The sequence below is a fragment of the Trachurus trachurus genome, assembly GCF_905171665.1.
Source record: "Trachurus trachurus genome assembly, chromosome: 5".
Taxonomy (NCBI): Eukaryota; Metazoa; Chordata; class Actinopteri; order Carangiformes; family Carangidae; genus Trachurus; species Trachurus trachurus.
In genome coordinates, this window is record NC_139896.1 from 1,913,053 (window position 1) to 1,938,321 (window position 25,269).

General features: G+C 41.2%; 1 protein-coding gene and 1 long non-coding RNA gene across 3 annotated transcripts in view; both read left to right on the top strand.

The window, feature by feature from the left end:
- Positions 1–25,269, top strand: part of LOC310986485 — a 252,456-nt gene that overhangs the window by 136,455 nt on the left and 90,732 nt on the right. The gene's annotated exons all lie outside the window — the stretch shown is intronic.
- Positions 1,360–22,103, top strand: os9 (OS9 endoplasmic reticulum lectin). Of its 2 annotated transcripts, none has more exons than XM_083972651.1 (15): positions 1,360–1,561; positions 2,809–2,991; positions 5,876–5,939; positions 6,048–6,124; positions 6,705–6,803; positions 7,407–7,608; positions 7,869–8,015; positions 10,313–10,422; positions 11,898–11,958; positions 12,649–12,731; positions 13,673–13,897; positions 14,137–14,326; positions 16,176–16,343; positions 18,415–18,524; positions 20,843–22,103. In XM_083972651.1, the coding sequence occupies exons 1-15, from the start codon at positions 1,409–1,411 to the stop codon at positions 20,978–20,980; spliced, it is 2,010 nt and encodes a 669-aa protein (XP_083828777.1). In that variant the 5' UTR covers positions 1,360–1,408; the 3' UTR covers positions 20,981–22,103. The 2 variants fall into 2 exon arrangements, with proteins under 2 accessions (XP_083828777.1, XP_083828778.1); XM_083972652.1 differs by having other exon boundaries at positions 12,652–12,731; positions 20,843–22,102.

A 25,269-nucleotide genomic window follows, 5' to 3' on the forward strand; every position in this document is an offset into this window, starting at 1 on the left:
GTGGCGACGTAGGGACGAGGACTGTTATGGTGCGTTCAAGGAAACTCGTATTTTTCCGACCGTGAAGTCGTACCAGTTCGATCTGGTACGAGTTCACGGGTCAGAAGTTACGAGTGGCCGTTATAGTGACTTTCACCGGTAAAACAGGTCGGAAAAACACGAGTGGGTTGCCTGGAACGCTACAAAGTCGTAAGTTGTGACTTGAGGCTGTAATTTACGATTTCAAAAGCCTGCCTGGAACGCAGCATTAGCGAAAACGACCGGACCACTTACTTCTGCTTTAAGGCCTAAAATTTAGATTTTCAAATTTTAGACTTTTTAAGACCCCGCGGATACCATGACGGTTGCAAATGGATACCAACTGTCTTCGTAACAAAAAGACACACCAAAAAACATCCAAAGCCTACCTCCATAGTGCTCGTATGTAATGTCCCTCTTGTATTGAAGCCCCAACATGAGAAATTGTTCCGAAAAAAATTAAATAAGTCTATATTTCCAGCTTGTTTGTAGCGGAAGCTCCTCTTCCTGGTCCGTCCAAATCTCACGAGATTAGCGCCTGCAAAATCGTCAGTAATCGCTTTTTCGGAACAATTTCGCATTTTGGGGCTTCAATAGCCTACAAGAGGGACATTACATACGAGCGCTATGGAGGTAGGCTTTGGATGTTTTTTGGTGTGTCTTTTTGTTACGAAGACAGTTGGTATCCATTTGCAACCGTTATATGGACATGCACTGCTACGCCGAGACCCCCTGTAACTCAGAGAAGCCACGGAGGACTCTGAAACTTCTCCCAGCCTCGACATGAGGGGGAGTAGATAATGAATTTTGGGTGAACTATTCTTTTAACAATATTACAGGCTATATAACAATATTGCAGCAGCAAAAGCAAAAGAAAATAGAAATATATGACAGAATAGCCTATATGAAATAAGATTTAAAAAAAATAATTTTTGTAACATCCCTACAAGAGTATAGCCTAATATTGGTGTTGATTAATGATATGCTATTGTACCTGTGTTAGAAATATATAAATATAGGCCTATAATAACATTTTAATATTACAAATTAAACATTTGTTATAAATAATGCGGAACTAAAAAAAAACAACAATAGCAATAAAGGGTGAGTTTGATTTGTGACCGCGTAAACCTGGACAGTCGACATAATACGTTGTTTCAGTAAAGGCACCGCCCCTTCGCTGTGTGCCAGTGCTGTAAACGAACACACCCACAGAACTGGGGGGAAACCGTTGACAGACACATCCGTGAACCAATGAGAGCGCCGCTCATGCCACGTTGACCAATCAGCTTCTCCCATGTCAGGCTCGCGCTGTGTGTTGGTTTTGTTGTTATCATCATCAGGCTTAAATGGGGCAGTGAGCAGCAGTAGCAGAGAGCCGATCGTCGTCATGGCTGTTCGGTGCTCGGTGCGGTGGCTAAAGCGACTGTACGTGTTCCTGCTGATATGTCCGCTCTGTGTCCCGGCTTTCCTCAACCTGGAGGAGCTGAACGAGATGAAATACGGGATTCAAATCCTCCCTGATCCCGTCATCTTGGGCCAGGTGAGAGAGAGCTAACATGCTAACTTACCTAGCTAACTGTTAACGTTAACGTTAGAGCGACCGTTAAAAACCGTTAAACAGCTGGGTTTTTGAATTCAAATAAAAAAGAACGCGTCCGTTAGTTGGATGAAGTTACATTTAAATGATAAAATGTGCTTTGAATTTATGTGTTGAAGCTTTATTTATGCGGTTTATTCTGAAGTAAGTTAACCTACAACACGCAGCAGCAGCAGCAGCAGCTACTGTTGACAGCTGTCATAATAACACAGTGTTAGTGTCAATGTCAGTGTTGTAGTCAAGACCACCAGACCCAAGACCAAGACCAAGACCAGAGCAGACCAAGACCAAGACCCAGAGCAGACCAAGACAACAAGACCAGAGCAGGACTAAGACAAGACCTGAGCAAACCAAGACAAGACCAAGACCAGAGCAGACCAAAGCAGACCAAGACCAGAGCAGACCAAGACAAGACCAAGACCAAGACAAGACCAAGATCAGAGCAGACCAAGACCAGGACCAGAGCAGACCAAGACCAGAGCAGACCAAGACCAAGACCAGAGCAGACCAAGACCAGAGCAGACCTAAGACAAGACCAAGACCAGAGCAGAACAAGACCAGAGCAGACCCAGACCAAGACCAAAGCAGACCAAGACCAGAGCAGACCAAAACAAGACCAAGACCAGAGCAGACCAAGACCAGAGCAGACCAAAACAAGACCAAGACCAGAGCAGACCAAGACCAGAGCAGACCAAAACAAGACCAAGACCAGACCAGAGCAGACCTAAGACAAGACCAGAGCAAACCAAGACAAAACAAGACCAAGCCCAGAGCAGACCAAAACAAGACCAAGACCAGAGCAGACCAAGACAAAACAAGACCAAGCCCAGAGCAGACCAAGACAAGATCAGAGCAGACCAAGACCAGAGCAGACCAAGACAAAACAAGACCAAGCCCAGAGCAGACCAAGACCAAGACCAAGACCAAGACCAGAGCAGACCAAGACAAAACAAGACCAAGACAAAACAAGACCAAGACCAGAGCAGACCAAAACAAGACCAAGACAAGACGAGAGAAGAAAAAAAAGTCCAGCTCGACTGAGACCGAAACAAGACCAAGACCTAGAAAATGTGTCTCAAGAGACTACAACACTTCCTCCACCTGCCTGTGACTTTCTCACTTTAACCAGAGTTGTTCTGCTTCAACCACTGTAAACTGGAGCAGCTAAAAATCAGTGTTTTCTCCTGCAGACCAAGACAGAGGAGGTGATGATGGTGTCCAGTAAGTACAAGCAGCTGTACGAGTGTCGACTTCCAGCCCAGGCGGTCCGGTTCCATCAGGATCAGGCCTCCGAGCCGGACTCAGAGGGTTACACCGGACCGGACATCCCAGACCTGCTCAGTGCCATGCACGACGCCCCGTGTCTAGTCAAGGTGGGTTATCATTTGTCTATTTCTGTATCCAATGATGAATCCGTTGTTTTTTTTTTAAAGCAGAAGTAAGCAATATTTTTGTGTTAATATAAGTCTTAAATAGTTGTATCTTCCGACAGCAATCACTTCTATAGAGTGTTTGGTCTGAAACACGGGTCTGTCAGTCACTCTGCTCTGCTCTGAGCCCAGGAGAAAACTTTCCTTGTATCCTACAACCTTTATCCAATGAGGAGAGAGAACGGCATAAAGGGGCAGTCCTCTCTGTGTGTGCAGCCAAGGGATGCGCGTGAATGTGGTGACGTAGGGACTAGGGATGTGCACGGTTACCCGAGTACCCGGGTACCCGAGTAGGCAATCTGCTATCCGGTTATGAATTTATTATCCGGTTAACCTAGGATAAAAAAAACGGCACGTTAGAGCAACAGTCTAGTGTCGGATCAAACTACATCATCATGCCATGGTTCGGCTTTTTGTAGTGTTAAACAGTTTCGGATCAAGCAACGTGATTTTCTGCTGTGTAAAAGCGTTTTTGGATCGAGCCCCGGACTTTCAAACCTTTTACAATAATCTGTGGTGGTTCCCTCGGCGACCGCCGTCGGGAGGGAGACGACAGGTGTCATCAGTCTGTTAGAAAATAGACTTTCAGTTTACAAACATTCTGAAACCTTCCCAGTTATTTCCTGAAACGATGCGAGGCAGAGAGGACCGAAGGCACCAAAATGTACTGTGGACTAATAAATAAGCACCGCTAATGATTTTTTTTTAAAAAAAGAAAAAAAGTTTTCTCCTCCTCCTCCGAGGCAGCCGCGGCATAAATGCGCTGCGCTCAGAGCGCATGCAGCGCCTTTATTCCCCGGCATAAAGATGCACATCTGCCCCATATGTGCATCTTCTACTCTTATTATCCACCTGATATTTAGTCTGACGACGCTGTGTGTCAGTAATGCGGACTGTCTGACGGACAGAGCGCATTTATGCACCGGCTGCGCTCTGTCCATCAGACATGACGTAATTTTTATTTTATTTTTTATTTTTTTATTACAGTAATCGGTTACCCGAGTAACACCAGGTTAGGTTACTCGATTAGGAAATTATTCGAAATGCCCATCCCTAGTAGGGACGAGGGCCAATAGATCCATGACGAGGGCGGGGGCTGCTAACTCCATCTGCTGACAAGACGTTATGGTGCGTTCAAGGCAACTCGTAACTCGTGTTTTTCCAACCTGTGAAGTGGTACCAGTTCGATCTGGTACGACTTCACGGGTCAGAAGTTACGAGTGGCCGTTATAGTGACTTTCACAGGTAAAACAGGTCGGAAAAACACGAGTTGCGGGTTGCCTGGAACGCTACAAAGTCGTAAGTCGTGACTTGAAGCTGTAATTTACGGTTTCAAAAGCCTACCTGGAACGCAGCATTAGCCAAAACGACCGGATCGCTTACTTCTGCTTTAACGGTGTTGTATATATTTTCATATATGCAGACTGTGTCCCACTTAGCACACCTGTCACTAAAGTTCACACAGTTCAGCCTGAGTGCACAACATAAAAGCAGACTGAGAGAGAACTGAACCCTGGTTCCTCAAACCAGTCACAGTGTAGTGAACAGTTAGTTTCTGTGAACCCAGGACAAACGAACCCAAGACAAACCATCTGTTATTTAAAAACCTCAACTTTTGACACATTGTCTCTGCATTATCACAACACGGTCATAGTAAACCTAATAACAACCCCTCTGCCAGACAGTCGCTCCCTGATCGAGGCTTGATGTCATTTTAATTATTTGAAGAAGAGAGCGCCTCTGGGTTCAGAAGCAGATATTAAATCAGGAAGTGGTTACTTACTGTGTGTATTGTAACACTACCCACACACACACACACACACACACAGATAATGAAATTTACAAAAACAGCAGCATCAGTAATTCATTTTCAGTGCTGCCAGTGCAAACTGAAGTACTGTTATAAGAAAAGAAAAGAAAAGAGAATAGATGTCTCTCTTGCTGCTTCATGTTTTCACTGGTTCAGCTCAGAGCTTAGTTAATGAATGAATTTATTTCAAACGAACATGTCTAAACTGAAAAAAAACAAAACGATATATATATATAGCCTATACAATAATATAAGCGTCATCAAATCATAATATGCACAAGTTCAAAAAAGGAGTGGGAAGAAGAATGCACTTTTTTAAAATTCCTACCTCTTTCTACTCATCATGGTTTATATATCTATCTATCTACTACATAATTATCCATATCAATATATATGCTACATAAATATCCTTATCAATAAACAAATATACTAAATCCATAAAAATATATAAAACATACGTATATATATACTACATAAATATCTATATCAACTCATACTACTATCCCATTATGTTTAGTAATTTACAGTCCCATCTATGTTCCTTGTCTGGTCGACAGTAACTGGTTGAACTTCATTTTTTCCACCAATAACCTCAACCGAGTTCCTCTAGTCCCCGATAATCAATGTTCATTCCAGAGCTGCTCCAGCTGGGACATATTCAGACTAGGAGATCTTTCTCAGGAATAACACCCCCCACCCCCCTCCCCACCCCCCTCCCCACCCCCACAGCATCTGTACTGGTTCAAGGTCCAAACCCTGACTGCACTCCTCCTCCAGGATTTTCTTTGTTATTCTGTAGTTTCACAACTGTCAAGCTGTTTTTAATCAGTGAATCACTAAATCATTGTTCGACCAAAAAAATAAAAGGTGGCCGCCCTTAAAACAGTGGGTTGTTGAAAGTCTGTTTCTTAGACATAAACATTTATCTGCAGGGAAAATATAGTAAGAAGAAGTCTAAATGAAGTGTTTGTAAATGACATGATGTTTAGAAATGTTTGCCGTCTGTGTTTCTGGCAGACAAAGGACTGGTGGACGTACGAGTTTTGTCACGGCCAGTACATCAGACAGTACCACCTCGAAGGTAAGAACATATCACTGTGTTTAGAGTTTGTGTGTTTTTATTTCAGTTGCTTACAGGAAACAGATGTTGTCACACTGACAGATGTTGTTGTTGTTCTTCTCTCATCAGACACAGAAATCAAAGGCGACGTTCTGTTTCTGGGTTATTATGAGTCTGAGTTTGACTGGGACAATGAAACAGCAAAGGTAAAGATGCACTTTTGTACGTTTTTAGATTTTTTTTTTATTAATTAAAGACAAATGGGTGGAATTGCATGATTGTATTACATACCGGTAAGCTGAGTTTTATAGTTGTAGTGTATAAACTGAATAAATCCAGTCTAATTCAGTTGTTCTCATAATGCTGCTGAGTGCTACTTATTTTATCCATGAGAAACAAGCAGCTGTCGGTCCTGGTGCTGCAGATGGAAAAAGAAAAGAGTTATCAGGGGCCTGAACTTACTGACCACTCACATACTACTACTACTACTACTACTTTTATTTTATTTTATTTTTTTTGGTTGCCATTGCGCTATCAATGGTAATCATTTATTTATTACTACTGATTTTCTCCTTTAGTTATTTGCACTTTATTGTATTATATTTTAAATATCCTACTACCTCTTAATATTTCATTTTATATTCTTGTGCTTTTGTTGTTTATGCAATGACCATAAGAATTTCACTGTAATAACTTGTAATTATATGTGACAAATAAAGTGAACTTGAACTTGAACTGTTTTATCTTAGAAGATTATTAATCATCTTTTATGTTTTCTGCTCCCAGGCCTCCAAGCAGCACAGACTGAAGCGCTACCACAGTCAGTCCTATGTCAATGGCTCCAAGTGTGACATCAATGGAAATCCCAGAGAGACAGAAGTGCGGGTGAGTCCAGTTTGAATTAAGACATTTAATTTTTCTATTTTTTTATGTAAAAGGCAAGGCAAGGCAAGACAATTTTATTTGTATAGCCCGTTTTTACAAACAGTTTGTCTCAAAGGGCTTTACATGGCATCATAACAACATCCTCTGTCCTTAGACCCTCACATCGACTAAGGAAAAACTCCATGGAAACCCTTTTAACAGGGGGAAAAAAAAGGGACAATACACATTAATGAACATCCGTACGTGTGCACAAATATAAATGCGTCAGAGTTAGCAACTTGCTAATTTGCATCCGTAGTCCCTTGGCAGGTAATAAACAAACAGACAGAAATACACAAGAATTATACAGTGATTCACAATCATATACACATTCATACCTATACATAAAGTGCATGTGATCTATAAAGTGCCTGGTATAAAGTGCCAGTTTCTAAAGTGCAAGTGCAAGTTTAAATAGATAAAGTGCAAGTCTAAATCTAGTCTAAATGTGTGATGGAAACAGAATTTGACTCCTTCACCGCGAGAGAGAGAGAGAGGCGAGCTCAGTTTGCATTTTGTTCCCAGAGGATGAATCCAAGACACTTTTTCCTGTGTTACTTCCAGTTTGTGTGTGAAGAGGGCTCCGGTGACTACGTGGCCCGGGTGGACGAACCCCAGTCGTGTCGCTACGTGCTGACGATCCACACCAGCCGCACCTGCCAGCACCCGTTCCTCCGGCCGCCGTCCACGGCCAAACCCCAGGGCATCGTGTGTCAGCCGGCGCTCAGTGCACAACAGTACATGGATTACGTCAAGGCCCAAGTCTGTGAGTTGACCAAGATGAAGGTGACTGTGATGCAGCATTTGGTAAATTCTAGTTATCAATGATGCAGAGAAAGGTGGTGGATGAATGGTTTGATATTTATTTGTCTTTTTGATTCCACTGTCTAATCTTTTTTCAAACCGTAAGAAATTCTAAGATAACATTCGTGGTGTTTAATTCTTTCTTTTCCATTCTCTCTATCCTCCTCCTCCTCTTCCTCTTCCTCCTCCTCCTCCCACACTTCTTCCTCTGTCCGTTCCCAGCGGACACGAAGCGTAAAGTGGAGCAGATCTCGGAGGAGCTGAGGAGCCTGGACGAGATGTTGGCAGGAAACGAAGGAGCAGACGGAGCGGTGGAAGTAACGGCAGAGGACACGTCGCCTGCACCCAGAGACGACTCCGACACAACAGGTTCATTTTCCTTTTTTACACTCGACCTTCAAAGTGTTGTAGAGATACAGTACGTGAGTCCACTATGTCAAAGTCACATTTATTTGTATAGCACATTTTAAAAACGGCCATAAAGTGCTGTACATGCCTGAACAGACAATGCAATTAAACAGAAAATAAAACAGTTCAGAGTGACATACCAGGGTCCGACGTTAAGGTTTTTTCCTACTTGCCCGACTTCTCAAATCTACTTGCCCCATCTAAATTCTTACTTGCCCTGCCTAGGTTTTTTTTTTCTGGTTGTGTGGTGCATACTTTCGCTCATGACTTATATCTTACTAAAATCCTTCCTGTTGACTATATACAACACTACACAACACTTCTTTCTTCAGAAAGCAGTATTTATTATTATCTATAATTGCATTTAAATGGCAATCATTGCAGACATGCTATTTCACATTATTTGTCCAATAGTAGTTACACCCTCCATGCCCTATCTGAACAGGTGAGCCACTTGTTTAATGCCTGATCACAGTTGAAATCTTGAACTGAAGGGCCTTTCATTGCCAAAAACATTAACCTGGACAACATTTTAACAGATAGCTGGCTCCTCCAATCAGATTTTATTCTTTTCATTGCATTCACATGCTGCAGTGGACAATTTAGCTTCAGTATTAATGCAGTATCTAAAAAAACAAATTATATTAGAAAAGACCAATTTAAAAAATATTTTTTTATATGAAAATGTTCATGTCCATCTATATGCTCTCAATACTTGGTTGGGGCTATTTGACTTGAACTACTGGAAATAGACTATAGACTTTTCCATGTTACTCTAGTTTATTGAGATGCCCCTGTAAAACTCAAGGATGTGGGACATTAAAACAACAGTGACAGGCAAACAGCCAATCATCACAGGGGTGTCAAACTCAATTTAGTTCAGGGGCGACAAACAGCACAATTTGATCTCAAGTAGGCCTAACCAGTAAAACAATAACGTGATAGCCTATACATATATTTAAAAAATTGAATTTTTCCTCTGTTTTAGTACATTATTAAGATGTTTACAGTTAATGAACAATCTTTTTACAAAACATATTATGAACCACCTGAAATTTCTTGATAATAATATGTGCAATTTAAAATTTTCACACTTGGCAAATTCATGCTGAGGGCCAGATTGGACCCACTGCCAGGCCGGTTTTGGCCCGTGGCCGAATGTTTGACACCCCTGGTTGAAGCACCGTCTCCATGTGTGTTTATTGACAACAGGATTATAACCTAAAAAGGAAACGTTAGCTCGTCGGTATGGTAACTAAACGGTAACTGTTGCTGCGTGCGTCTGCCCCGAGTCTGAAACAGCGGCGGCGTTAATGAAGCAGCGTCAGGCCGCTCACCAGTGAAATGCTCGGTGAAATCACTGATTAAATACGGCGAGCCGCGAGCGACGTGGATAGCCTATCTCACCTGGTAGAGCACCCGCTGCACCGACCCAGCTCGATTCCACCTGACAGTCGCTTTGCTCCGCGTCAATCCGGTCAATCCCCCCTCTCACTCTCTCTCCCTCTCCCCCGTCTCTCTCCAGCTCTCCTTTTAAAATAAATGCATAAAAAGTCCGAAAATAAAAAATAATAAAATCTGAGTCGGTGCTTGCCCGACCAGGCGGTAATTTTTACTTGCCCCAGGCAATCGGGCAACCGTTAATGTCGAACCCTGCATACACAAATACACATTCATGCTCCACTTCCATACACAAACACAATTAAAATGCTCAGATTCAACCTGAGTTAAAGGCCAAGGAGAAGAGGTGCATCTTTAGCAATGACTTAAATTGCTGGATGTTTTCAGTGGCCGCCGTCACAAAGGCTTGGTCACCTTTGCTTTGCATCTGGATCATGGACTTTCTAAAAGAAGCTGGTCTGAAGACCTTGTCACTCTAACTGGGACTTGGAGGCTTAAAAGGTCACATAAACGAGGTGGCGCTAGTCCATTTAAAATCGTAAAAACAAACAATAAGATCTTTAAATCAATCCTAAATGGGACAGGAGGCTAGAACTGTTGTGATGTGATCAGGTTTCCTCTTTCCAGTTAAAAGTGTCTGAGTTTGGGCCTAGTTGAAGCCTATGGAGAGATGACTGACCTATAGCCCAACATTCAGAGAGTTACAATAATCTAACCTGGAAGTAATAAAAGCATGAATGATGCTTTCAAAATCTGAAACTCAGTTACATATTATCCAACGAGATTTTTTTTTTGTAAATCTCGTGTAAAGATGAATTTCATTAAGTTTTTCTCTGACTGCATCTGTTTTGAAACAGACGCTGCTGCTGCATCGGAGGACGGGGAGTTGGAGGAGGCAGAGGACTCTGAGTTCTGGGAGGGAGTGACAAAACCTGAGACTTCCAAAACACCTCAACAGGACAATGAGGTATAGAAACACTGTGAATAAACGATGGCTTCATGAAGTCTGTATCACCGACAGAGAGACTGAGTCTGTCTACTTCAATGTTCAAGGTTCAATTCAACGTGTCCATAAAAATTACAACTGGCTGGTTTCCAGGGAGGGAAGGTGACGGTCACAAACAAGCACAGTAATAATATAAAGACCAACAGTGCATCAGTCTTTAACCCCATGTGGTGTTAAACCACGCAGACCAATGCAGACATTTCTTTCTTTTTTTGTATCAAAACAAAACAAAAAACTTTCATTCACAATACCAATTTTTTTTTTAATGAACATCTTCAAATTACAAACATTTAAGGCACATTTTGTGATACAAAGATAGAAAATGTTGAACCAGCTTCCAAAGATTTTAAACCTAATCTTAACTAACTAAATTAATAGAATATTGCTAATTGTTATAGTTTATCGTTTCCTGTATGTTCCTCCAAAGCAGCGCTTCTCAAACTTTTTCTGTCATGCCTCAGTCTGGACAAGGGTGAATTTTTCAGGCCCATCAGTTCTTATCAAACAAAAGTTTGTAAATTACCGATGTGGAGCACATCTGCTGACAGTAGTGCAGCTGACAGTGACAGATTCCTCATCAATAAACCTGAGCCACCAGCCGATCCTCCCTCGCTCATGTCCTGAGGACAGGACAGAGTCTCCTGGACATATACATGTCTATTCCTCTAACAAGTGTCTCTAGCGATCTTGCTCTCCATCCCTCTCTCTCTCTCGCTCACTCCCATTCCGCATAAAATTAACCTCATATGAAAACAATATGGGGGGGGGGGGGTCTGATCTAGGATGAGTTTGGTGTGTCTACTTGTTCTGTTATTGGTCAGTGTAGCCTAAACATTAACTTTATATTTTCAATATTTTAACAGTTTCACAATAAAATGTTAATTTAAAACATTATAGTTTCTGCATTTATCTAAGTATTTATCAGTAATACAGTGAAAATCTAAGGGAAATGTGAAAGTTTCCTTTGCAAGTTGATTTCGGTGTGCGCCCCTAAATTTTCTGCTTGCGCTCCTAAAATTTTAAGTTAGGGGCCACTGTGCTCCTAGTCAAAAAAGTTAGTCTGGAGCCCTGAACTGACACAAATTAGACCACGGACAAAAGTTTGAATCAAACACCAGAAATACACAAATATTTGTTCTGAGACTGAAGAACGTTACTTTTTCAGTCAATGTATGTTCAAATTAGGGCCAATGGAGTGAATTTTTGGATATATCTAGAGAAATGGTACAATTTCTCCAAAGATGTTTAAACATTTCTAGAAAAAAAGTGGTAAACCCCCCCCCCCAAAAAAAAAGTTAACAAAAAAAGATTCTAGAAAAAAGTGGTAAGGTTTAAAACAAAAAGTTAAAAATCTTCTTATAAAAAAAAAAGGTCAGAGTGTGACTGTCCACTAGAGGGAGCAGCTCATCACCTCATCACTGTTTTCTCCTCCTCAGGTGACAGATCATGGTGACGACTTGCTGACAGACAACGAAGTCATTGATGATGGTGATGAAGGTAATGTAACACACACACACACACACACACACACACACACACACACACACACACACACACACACACACACACACACACACACACTTTGGAAACTGAAAATAAAAAAAAACAAACACACAGAAAAACTCAATACCATGTACAAATCCGTGTCCATGTTTGTCTATTCTGGGTCACATTAGAAGGTGAAGTGTTGGTGTTTTTACTGTTCTCACGTTTGACCCTTAACATTATTCAAGGCTTAAAGCCATCTGCCTGTTGGTTGCCACTGAATTAAATAAATAATATGTTACATAAACATCTTTAATTTCGCTCCCCAATTTCTTTTTGTGCCCCCAAATAGTTTACTTTAGGCGCGTTGCTCCTTGGGAAAAATGTTATGGTAGAGCCCTCGCTACCGCAGATGCTCAACAAAATGCTCCTGCGAGACTTCATTGTGCTTTATTGAATGTATTTTCAACTACAAACAAGCCTAACACGCAACTTATATATTGCAATCCTCTATTTCTAATTTTGTGACTCTGCATTTCTTTTGTACGTTTTTTATTTGTCATGATAGGTCTTAAATTTCATCCATAATGGTCTTAAAAAGTCTTAGATTTGAGCTGGTGAAACCTGCAGAGACCCTGTAGTTCATTTATTGTCTTCACAGAGCGTTTTACAAATATTAATTTTGTATTTCATCTCTTTCAGTAGAAAAATTCAACTTTAAAATCATCACTGACCCGGCAGACCTGATGAAGTTCGTCCAGCATCTCAAAGAGAGTAACAGGAAGGTCAGTACGACACAACGTCTGCTACTTCAGTTTTTTTTTTTGCGCCTACTGGAGTCTAATTACCGTATTGACCCGAATATAAGACAATATTTTTTTCGTCAAAAAAAGTCTGAAAAAGACGGGTTGTCTTATATTCGGGGTCTAGATATCAGTCAGGGCTTTTCTTCCTCTCACACTCACACACACCAGTGACCTGGAGAGATGCAGCTGCATCTCAGAGGACGATTGCGCGTGTGTGCGCCAAGTGTGTGTGTGTGTTGCCCCTTCGCCACACAGCAGAGCGCTGCCACACAGTTACAGCTCAACTCGACTCGGTTTAGGTCCTTTTAAGCTGACTCCTTCTCAGTTCCTCCGGGGGCGGGGGCGTCATATCACAGCGGCTACGGCCGCGTTGTCGCCGGGGACAGGGACACACCGGACAAGCGCCGAATAGTTGCGAAGCGCCGAGAAGCTGAGCCAGTTTCCTTTCGTGGCTCAATGTTAAACGATTGTGTCGTTCACACCAGACGACGTCCTGCAGTGACGGTTTCGGTGTCTGGTCTATTTTGTGCGCGAGCTGCGAGTGATTGCGTGAACAAACAAACAGGTCAAACAAAGAAACACGAGAGAATCCGCTCAACTTTCAAAATCAAAACAATTTTCAAAATAAAACACCGCAATTGATGCGTGTGTCTTATGTAAACAGAGCGCAGGAGAGATGGACACACACCTACACACATTCAGAGAGATCAGTGGGCGCTACAATCTACCAGAACGTTATTTCACAGATACTGAAAACATGATTTTAAAAAGATTAATTTTTTCTTTGATTTTGTCTGAAAAAGGTATTTTTCCAAAGACAGGTCTTGAAAAAGGGGGGTCGTCTTATATTCGGGTCAATACGGTACTTTTCTTTGCAGTGTTTGGGTTTGGTCATTCAGTGTTGATGTTGTTGTGTGTAGAAAGCACAGAGCCAAGCCAAGAGAGAGAAGCCGGCGGTGACGATGGAGAAGCTGGGTGAGGAAGAGGAGGAGCAGGAGTTTGAGGAGGAGGAGGAGGGGAGAGATGAAGACGAGCGGCTGCTGGAGGAGTTTGAGGACGAGATGGCCGACCTGTCTGTCCCGTCGGACAAGATCGAAGAGATCAAGGAGGAGATGCAGAAGGAGTTTGACAACATCATCAACGAGGTTTATTATCACTGATACGACGTACTGATCCTGGATCAGCTGATCTGACACAGAATGTTGATGTTGATGCTGACCTCAGTCGTCCTCTCTCCTCTGTCCTCTGTCCTCCTTCCTGCGTCCTCTTTCCTCTGTCTTCTTTCCTTGTGTCCTCCCTCCTCCCTCCTCTGTCCTCCCTCCTTGTGTCCTCCCTCATCTGTCCTCCCTCCTCCCTCCTCCCTCCTCCCTCCTCTGTCCTTCAGGCTCAGCAGGAGCTGGAGACCGAGGGATTAAAGGGAGAGTTCGACCGCTCTCAGGCGACTCAGACTCTGGAGACGACGCTGGACAAGCTGCTGGACCAGCTGGAGGACAAAGACGTCCAGGACCCGGAGCAGCAGCAGACGGCCAGAGACCCCACCAGAGGGAGTCCCAGCCTGGCGCCCAAGCAGCCAGGTAACCTAGGCAACCCCCCCTAACCCCCCCCGTCCCTCGGTGGTTACTCCATCTCCACCTCCTTCATCCTCATACTTCACTCTTGTTACGACATTCTCATCCCAGATAGATTCACACAGACAAACTCAATCTGTTGATAATCTGAATTTCTCTGGCTGGTCAGTGTGGTTAGTTTCTCCTCTGCTGCCATTTATTTATTTGAAAAGGGACAGTGTATAATAATAATAAAACATTGTAAAGTAAATGTACCTGAGCTGAGAGGCTACAGTAGTTTTCATCACTAGTCTTCCTCTGCCTGATGTTAAAGGGCATCCTAAAATAGATAAGAATCACAACAATAAATTGATGTATTGACGTATCTGTGGGTGATTTTCTACGATGGAGTGTCAGGGCCACATTGAGAAAAAACATTTTTTTCACAGACTTCGAGAATAAAATCATAGTTTTACGAGAAAAGAGTCAGAATTTTACGAAAATAAAGTCATATGCAATAAGATGTTGGGTTAGAGGTAAAGACAGAGTTGTTTTAGAGGTAAATACAGAGACTTCTTGCTGAAAAACTGCCTCCAACGGGAATCCGCATCAGCGGTTTTGCATGAATTTCCCTCTACAACAACTCTGTGTGGTAACGTTGTGTTATTATCTCATAGCGTGGTGAATGTGCAGCTCACAACTTGTCCACCAGAGCGTTGTGGAGTTGTTGGATTGTGTATTTGATGAGTTTGATGAGGGAAACCAAGAAATCCCATAATGAGCCTCCGTAGCGTAGCTCTGAGCAGCTCACGGCTCTGCTCCGCCGTTCTGAAAACAGCTTGCACCGACAGCTGAAGGTAGCGAACCTACTGCTATGAATATAGGGGTTATGGCGATCGGCCAATTTGCCAAATGTTGAACTATCCCTTTAGGCTGATTCATCCATCAGTAACCCTGCAGTCGATCGGTTCCAGCCGTTTCCTGCTCCACAAAAGCAGCGATTTCCTCCAAGTCCACCTGGTTCCTTCTGCAGAATCGATGCATTTTCTTGCAGATTCTTTTCAAAGTCCTGATACTGACGACAATGTGCAGTACTGATGAGCCAAAAGATTAAAGGGACAACGAGGAGTTTCTATTTGGTTATAAAAAAGTCTCATATTAATGTGGATGAATCTACGTTACCACTTGTTAATGGTCCATTTTAGATAAATCTATGGTTTTGTCTCTATGGTTATTTTGTTATTATTAGTGGTGGTGGAAATGTTGGGCGAGCCGACCAGCGTTTCTTTACTTTCGGTTTCGTGGCGAGTCATGAGAATAACGCCGCCGAATCTCCGTTTATGGTGGGAACTACGACGGTATGTGATCGTCTTCCAACCTCTGACTTTAATTCTTGATGAATGAAAACATGAGTCCGTCTTGCACCGGTCAAAGAATTTCACGGTGCGCGGAGGCTCATACATGTAGTATGAAAACACTTCACTTTTACAAAACTCCTCGTTGTCCCTTTAAGTATCTCCTTGTTTGTGAAACGTGTACTGAAGTACAACTTAACGAAATGCTCCACGGCCTCATTTTAACAACTTTCCTCCTCTAACAGGTTAAAATATCTCTTTATTCTTGTAATATTATGACTTTTTCTCGTAAAACTCTGACCTTTTTCTCAATGTGGCCCGATTACTCTGTTGTAGATTTCCAGTAATTGAATCCAAACAGAAAGAATCAAATCAAGTCAAGTCAAATCAAAGCTGTGACTCATGTAAATGCTGTTGGTTCCATGTTCTTGGCTCTCACCTCCTCCATCCTGTGGCGCTGCTGCTGCTGCTTGACGGGTTTTTGTTTGTCCCTCTTTTGTCTCGTCACCCCCCCCCCCCAGAACAAGCGGCTGACGACCATGTTAAGATCAAAATTACTAAGTATAAGACGGGCAGCAGCCCCGATGGGGAGGTCAAAGTTCAGGAGATGGGCGAAGGAGACCCCCAGTGGCAGCACATAAAGGACGTGGTTAAAGAACAGCTAGAGAAAGCAGGACTGAAGGCCGAAGGTATGAAGGGAGGAGTGCCCCAAAACACTCACGGCCTTTTTCTTCTTTTCATCTCTTATCTGGAATATTCTACACACAGCTCTGTATTTGTCTCCTCCATCTCTGTCCAGAAGCATACGACTGTCTAGATTCAGGATTTACAAAAACACAAACATCTCCTGTAGTGGGGCGGATTAGCTCAATATTTTACACCAATTGTTCACTTTGTGATAAAAGCATGAAATTTGGTAGATGTGTTGGTGAATATGTTTCAAACATATCTGGATATTGGGCCACCTCAAAAGCGCCCCCTAGTGGCCGTGGCAGCCATTTGTTATGCGAATAAATGAATGATGAATATAAACTGCCCTTTTAATAATACCAACTGGTGATATATTGTATATTGTTGGAAAGCCTGATTAGTCACCTTTACAACGAGGTACAGCTTGTAAGGATCGTGCATTCATGGAATGAGTAACGGGGCTAAACGTGTGGGTAGCGCACCCCAAAAATGTGCATCCCCTGTGGGGCGGATTAGCTCAATAAATCACAAGAATTGTTTATTTTGTGACAGAAGCACAACATTTGGTGGAGGTGTTGGTGGATACATTTTTGAAACATGGTTTTTAAGGACCCTTAAGATGTCTACTTAAAGGGATAGTTCACCCAAAATTCAAATTTCACTCATTATCTACTCACCCTCATGTCAACTAAGAGCTGTGAGAATTTTCAGAGTCCTCCGTTCCTTCTCTGAATTACGGGGGGGTCCGTGCAGCAGTATTTGTCCATATAATGGTTGTGAATGGACACCACGTTTCTTCGTCCAAAAAGACACACCAAAAAACATCCAAATACCTCCATACTGCTCGTCTGTAATGTCCCTCTTGTATTGAAGCCCCGACATGAGAAATTGTTCCGCCGGTCAGTGCAAATCACGTGAGATTTGCACTTACACAGGCAGAGCAGTGAACTGAGACACTGGGAGCTTCTGCTACAAACAAGCTTAAAATATAGACTTATTTAATTTTTTTCGGAACAATTTCTCATGTCGGGGCTTCAATACAAGAGGGACATTACAGACGAGCACTATGGAGGTATTTGGATGTTTTTTGGTGTGTCTTTTTGGACGAAGAAACGTGGTGTCCATTCACAACCATTATATGGACAAATACTGCTGCGCAGACCCCCCCGTAACTCAGAGAAGGAACGGAGGACTCTGAAAATTCTCACAGCTATTAGTTGACATGAGGGTGAGTAGATAATGAGTGAAATTTGAATTTTGGGTGAACTATCCCTTTAAGATTTTTGCTTGTTGCCCGGGTCAGCTAATGTCCCATGGGAGTTTTTTCGGTGGCCATTTTGAATTTATTGTCTGCACGAATGGCGAAAAGGCCAATTTTCATAACTCCTAAACCAGACATCATACAAAGACGAATGAACACACTTTTTTCAATAATTATGACACTATAATACATAGTTGGTATTATTAAAAGGGCAGTTTTTATTCAGCCTTCATTTATTCGCATAACAAATGGCTGCCACGGCCACTAGGGGGCGCTTTTGAGGTGGCCCAATATCCAGATTTGTCTGAAACATATTCACCAACACATCTACCAAATTTCATGCTTTTATCACAAAGTGAACGATTGTTCAGCTAATCCGCCCCACTACTGGATACTAGTGTGAAGTATTTCCCTCATTTTCATGCTGAAATCAATTCAACACATTATTTTTATTACTGGAAACTGAAATCAGCAGCAGGATGTTGTTAAATTAGGTTTTTTTTTTTTCTCTCTCTCTCTCTTTTGTAGCAGAATTGCAAAATCAAGGATCATGACACAAATTTCTGTTAGATGAAGCTTAAAGACAAACAGATGTGTGTGTGTGTGTGTGTGTGTGTGAGTGTGTCATTCATGTGTATATATCTTTCTTTTTCATCCATTCTTTGTCTCCATTGTTCTTCATGAAGACGATTTGCTGCTTTAACACAGTTTTCTTGTTGAGAGCAACTTGTATGTACATGCGTGACATTATAAAAACCCCTCCCCTCCTTTTTCTCCTTTTTTTTTCTTTTTCTTTCTTTCCCCCCAAGGTAAAATTGAGGTGAAGATCCTGACGAGAAAGAATGCAGAGGAGGCCGGAGACCAGTGGCTGACTGAAGAAGACACCAAGTCCTTCAGGGAACTCCTCATAAATCTCCTGGTAACGTCACTTCTGACTTGTTCGTGTTTGTCTACCTTTAAAGGGATAGTTCAACATTTTGGCAAATTGGCCCATTGCCATAATCCCTATAGTCATAGCAGTAGGTTCGTTACCTTTAATTGTCGGTGCAAGCTATTTTTAGAACGGCGGAGCAGAGCCGTGAGCTGCTCAGAGCTACGCTACGGAGGCTCATTATGGGATTATTTGGTTTCCCTCCATCAAACTCATCAAATACACAATCCAACAACTCCACAACGCTCTGGTGGACAAGTTGTGAGCTGCACATTCACCACACTATGAGATAATAACACAACGTTACCACAGAGAGTTGTTTTAGAGGGAAATACAGAGACTGCTTGATGAAAAACTGTCCCTGAAGGCAACGTGCATCAGTGGTTTTGCATGAATTTCCCTCTAAAACAACTCTGTCTGGTAACGTTGTGTTATTATCTCATAGCGTGGTGAATGTGCAGGTCACAACTTGTCCACCAGAGCGTTGTGGAGTTGTTGGATTGTGTATTTGATGAGTTTGATGAGGGAAACCAAGAAATTCCCTTAGCCTCCATAGCATAGCCCTGAGCAGCTCACGGCTCTGCTCCGCCGTTCTAAAAATTGCTTGCACCGACAATTAAAGATAACAAACCTACTGCTATGACTATAGCGATTATGGCAATGGGCCAATTTGCCAAAATGTTGAACTATCCCTTTAAATAATTATTAAGGTGTAGCCATGAAACATAAACCGTGTATTTAGCTGTTCACAGTGTGAAGTGGGAGCAGATATTGGTTCATTTCAGAAGGTTACAGAGTGAAGATGAAAAAAGCACAACTTGCTCTATTATGTAGCTGCCAGTGTTGTGCTGTTGCAGAGTTAAGACAAATTTCTTATTTATTTAACACCACACAATTAATTTATTACAGTTGCAGTAACATTAAATAATTCTCAGTTTTCCCCTCCACATGTAGTTTTTCACCTTTCTACTTTCACTTGAACTTACGATGAGACACTACAGGTGAATAGGGTAAAGAAAAATTAAACAAACAGATTTCACCTTGAAACTTCCCAAGTTTATCACTTACATTAAGACAAATATTTTTTCTATTACAAGTTTTGTCAAATTTTATGTTTAAATATGTAAATGAGGCAATATCTAATTAAATATGCGCTAATTTGCATTACATTTCCAGAACCGAAATCTGAACAATGGACAAAGCTACTTTCAAAATTCTTGTTTTATTTTGTCGACACATTAGTGTCAGAAGTTTTTACAGAGGAGGATTTTGGATATCTCTTTTTATCACTCTGTAAATGAGAAAATACTGTCACCAGCCCTAAAAACAATACAATTTTGCCATGTTTTTAGTAATAAAATGTTGTATAAATGAGGCTGTGAAGGATATATCAACAATCCCCTCTGTAAAAACCTTCAGAATATAGAAAGGGATCAAAGTGGAAGGTTTGATGTCTGTAAGTGCTGCTGAAGTGGAGATTTCTAGCTCAGAGTCTGAGTCTGAAAAACTCTTTCTGAGAAAACGGCCTTTAAAGAGAGAAGGAGAAAATCGAGTAAAATAAACACGCTAATGTTTTCTACCATTTTTTTCCACTTTTCTGAAAGAAGACATGTTAAGGAAGCAAAATTGCCCCAAATAACAAAAACGATCAGTGCACCACAACAACAATGTTTTTTGCCTGTAGTGTTTCGCTTTAATTTTCAAAGTCGATTCATGAACAACTGGTTGGAAAAGGAACAAAGTAGAAGCTCAAACTGTTCTATCGCCAAGATGAATTACTGTCATACATGGACACATTATCAATATGATCAAACATTAAACTGAGGTCGGTTTTAAATGATAATACATATATATTCAATTGCATTTAATTTATATTCATTCATTATTAATTGATATTAAACCCAAACAAGCTGTAAATTGTGCTTGTCTTAATGTAAGTAATCAACTCAGTAATTTTCATGGAGATACTGTATCTAAAGGTTAAAAATTTTACCCTATTCACATGAAAAAATGTTTTATATGCGTATAAATGGGATATGTTTGGGTGTTTTTCTAAACTTTCCCCTAATGGGATTCTTCGGGGCTTTTTTTTCCCTCATTCAGGACATGTTGAGGATACAAAATCAGTTGAGTTTGCTTTTGTTGCAATTTGTTTAACGTTGACCCCTTTTTTGGCTTAAAATTACTGGACTATAAAGTATAACTGAGTGTGTGTGTTTCTTTTGTGTGAAAGAGTTTAACAGATGACAAAGTTGTGTTTGTTTTCAAACATCCTGCTCTTTCTCTCTCCCCCCTCCCCAACACAGACCGGAGGCACAGAAGAAGTTTACAAGGAGCAGAAGCGGCAGCAGGAGCTGGAGAACAACTACAGGTTTGTGTGGGGAGAGTCCCAGGAGGAGGCGCAGTCATCCAGCACCTCGGACTCAGACGACGTGGACATCTGAGCCGCTCTCTGCACCTGTTGTCATGGTGAACTCCTGTGGAGACCAGCACTCTGACTGACACGCAGAAGCTAATTTGGAAAAGAAAAAAAAAAGAGCCCACTTGGTTGAATTATTGCTACGGAAACTGGCGGATAATATCAACTCACTCGTTTGCACATTCAGAAAAATCTGTCCTTGTTTTTTGACTATAGGCGATATGTGTCTGTAGCAGGCACCGTTTCTATGTTGCACGATGAAACCGCCACGTGTCGGCCGCCGCACGCGTGGCGCAGCTACATGGACTTTATGCATTTTTCCCCTTTTTGATGGGATTGAGTTTTTGATAGGTGACACATTTACCTTTCTAGAAAAAGTTCAGTGAGTTGTGCTGAATGTTTTTCTGTTTAGTTCTGGGGGTTGCCTGCAGCACAGTGTGTGTGTGTGTGTGTGTGTTCACAGCTTCGTCGCTCCTGGCGTTTGTTTTTACACGTTCCCTTCGGCAAAGAAGTTACAACAAACTGAAGAATGAAAAAAAAAAACATGAGACTTTCCACCGGTGAAAATGAAAAACAAAGGACAAACACTTTCACACACTTTCTATGTTTGGTGATAATAATATCAGCAAACACAACGGTGGATTACAGAAGTGTGTGGACACGACTTTCCTGTGGTACCTAACGTTTTAAAACGCACACTTTTAATATTGTCTCAGAGAAATTTAAAGTCTCCCTTTGGTTGTCATAGGGATTCAAACAGAAAAACACTTAAAGGAGTGTAGGAAGAGGAATCCTGAACGTCGTTTTTGTTTCTAAAAAACTTAATTTACTTTTATTTAATGTGACATAGGAAAACAAAGAGCTCCTCTGTTAATCATATTCAGTCTCCTCTTCACCAAAAAAGAAGAAGAATCGACTCAAAACTTTTCTAGGCATCCTTCAGAAGTGTAATTAAAGGGCTGAATTTGTACAGTTTGTGTATAATTGTGGCTACTCGCAAATCAACGTGTACATAATTGTTGCGTGAATATGTTTTTGAATTGATTTGTTGTACATTAATTAGCACAAATTAAGTGACTGACTTGAGCTGCCTGAGTAAATATGTGAAAAAAAACTGTTTGTGACGGTGCAAATATCTTGTAACTTTTAAAAAAAGAGTCGTCGTGTGCAAAGTTCCTCAGACACACGACCGAGACTTTTGTTCCCAAAGACGACTTCGGGCGCGGAGGAGGAGGAGGGTGTGTTTCTTTAGCTGAACTTCACCTCGCAAACTTTATTTTACTCCACCGTCGAGGATTTTTATTTGATCTGGAGGCCTTTTGTGCGTCATCAGTTACCTTTGGCTTTTCTTCTGTCATGAAACTAGTTTGTTTTCAGCCTCCCTCCACTTTAAATGAGCTTAGACGGGAAAACCCAGAGGTAAAACCAGGGCCGGTTCTAGGCAGCATATATGAGGGGGCAGTCAGAAATGTGAAGGGGGCATCATGTGAACACATCATGCTGCAGCACTTTTTTTCCTCTGTGCTTGTAGTAACTTCATTGAATTGGGTTGTTGGCTATGTGTCCAACCCCAACCTGGAGAAGTGGATTGCACTCAGGCCTCTACCTTCAGACCTGTCCAACTAGGGGCCGGGGGGGCCAACCAGGGTCTCAGGCCTCTACCTTCAGACCTGTCCAACTAGGGGCCGGGGGGCCAACCAGGGTCTTAGGCCTCTACCTGCAGACCTGTCCAACTAGGGGCCGGGGGGCCAACCAGGGTCTTAGAGCCCAAATTTGTTACTGTCGTAATGCAAAGAGCCACATTATATGGGGGGGGGGTGCATATACCTGAAGATGCATTGCAAACCCAGAGGGGGTGAAAAAGGTGAGTAGCTAAACCCCTGTAGGGGGGTCTGGGGGCAAGATTTACAAAACTGAAAGGTAGTCTTATGAATACAAAAAAAAAAAAGAACATAACTTTTTAGAAAAGAACAGTGTCCCTTTTTTGGCGGATTTTTGTGCTACTGCAGATAATTTTGTCAACTTGTAATATACACATTTTTTGAGTATATTAAAATGTGCTTTCTCAACTTCTAAAATTTGGATTTGAGGGGGGCGCTGCCCCCTCTTGCCCCTGCGTAGAGCCGGCCCTGAGTAGATCTGTAGTTCCTTCCGACTCGACACCTTTCACTCATCGTCAGTCTTTCTGAGCTTCATGCTTCAGCTGCACATGTTTCTAAACCGTGACACTTGACAACAAAGGAAGTAAAGACAAGAAAAGCGTGCTCTTACATTGAGTTTATTGGACCGTATTAGGAAAGCTTTTGTCTCCATAGTTATAACAAAAATCCATTTGAGCTGCCTTGTAAATATTAGTACTGTTTATTTTGTTTAATAAAAAAAAGTACAATAGAGTCCTCTGGACAGTTATTATTATCCCAAGTATGTTTTTTAATGGCAAAGTGACAAACCTTGATGTTTTGAGGTTTTCATTGTGTCCTGCTCTAGATGAATATGTGCACACTGTCAGGAATTAATAAACAAAGTCCTGTCATTCAGTTTGTTCTCCCTGAGATAACGACTGGGTGTGACCGGAGCTCATTATTAACAGAGTCATTCAGCTGCTGCTCAACGATGTGTGTTGTAGCCGAGGCCGCGCTGCACCGTGTCATAAAACACACAACCTTTGGACGGTTAAGCAATAAAATAACTTGCTGAATATTTTTATGCAACGCCTTGTTGGTTGTACTGGCAGACAGTCAACCTCATGTGTTCAACAGGAACAAGCAGGATCATTGTCAAGGGTCAAATGCAGATGTTTTAAGTTTCTGTATATTGACAACAAATTAACAATGAACACCACACTGCAAAAACTCAAAATCTTTCCAAGAATATTTGTCATATTTCTTGTCAAAATGTCTCATTTCTAGTCAAAACAAATCTCTTTCCACTTAAAATAAGACTCATCACATAAAAAGCAGCTTGTTTTTAGACACTTTTTACTTCGTTCAAGCAGATTTTCACTTGAAATAAGTAGAAGAATCTGACAGTGGGTCAAGTTTTTCTTTCTTATTACAAGCACAAAAAACCTGCTTTCACTGGCAGATTTTTCTACTTTTTTCAAGTGAAAATTAGTTTGAAACAAATTAAAATTATCTGAAAACAAGTTCATTTTTAGGTGATGAGTCTTATAGAGTTTAGTTTTGAATAGAAATTAGACATTTTTACAAGAAATAAGACAAATATTCTTGGAAAGATTTTGAGTTTTTGCAGTGCAATTGCAGTATGGGAGCTAATCAAGGTACTTGGTGACTAAAACCAACAAATATTTTCATTGTCAAACTGAGAAATATTTTATGTTCAGTTGATCAGCAGAAAACAACAAATTGTGTGTAATGCTATGACGGAAAACTAGAAAATATTCACACTTGAGAAACTGGAACCAGTGAATTTGTTCAAGAAATTATCGTCATTCAGTTTATCATCTCTTTTCAGCTCTACAGGGCTGGTTGGTGTGTCGGTCCCCAAAGTTTCAATATTACCAACGGGTCAAAAACAGCGATACTACATTTAAAAAAAAGATCAAATAAAAAATAATGTCATATCACATCCTGGACACATGAATCCTCTGCAATGTTACTGCACAAACTTCTTACATACTGTATCTGTTACTGGTTTATGAACATGGGCAGTGATTAGAATGAACATTTGGGATCTACAACACTAAGAACTGAATGAAATATTGCACCAAGGTAGGTAAATATTTGGTGATGGTATCAAAAGTGACAAACAAGTTTACTTTTTTTTTTTGCAAGCAAATGAATGTACAACCCAGTAAGGCAAATAGTAACACAAAACGAGCACAGACATCACATTGAAGAGATGAAAACTTGTTTCAAAAATAAATACATGTACAAAACAAGATATAAGAGCATCAAATAAAACAGACCAAAAAGAAGGTACATACACTTAAAGTAAATAAATTAGCATTAAAATGTTGAATAACTATTAGGCCTCATTTTTGACCGCTGAATAGAGTTTGGACTCCATAAATTTAGGGACTTAATATAAAGTTGAAATTAATTTAAGAACCATTTGAAGAGGGTGGGGTCTTTGCAGATTTGCAGAACTTGGCAAAGATTAGTAAAACATTTATCATTTATCAAGTCCAATTGTTTGGCCTTTAATATAACGCTAAAGGTTATAGTTACTGTCGTAGTCTAAAACAGGCATTGCTGAGTTTTATCTTTTTAACCCAATAATCAACCAATAATTTCCAGAACCGCTGGGTTTTAGAGCATGTAATAAAGAGGTGCTGTGTTGTTTCAATGTCAC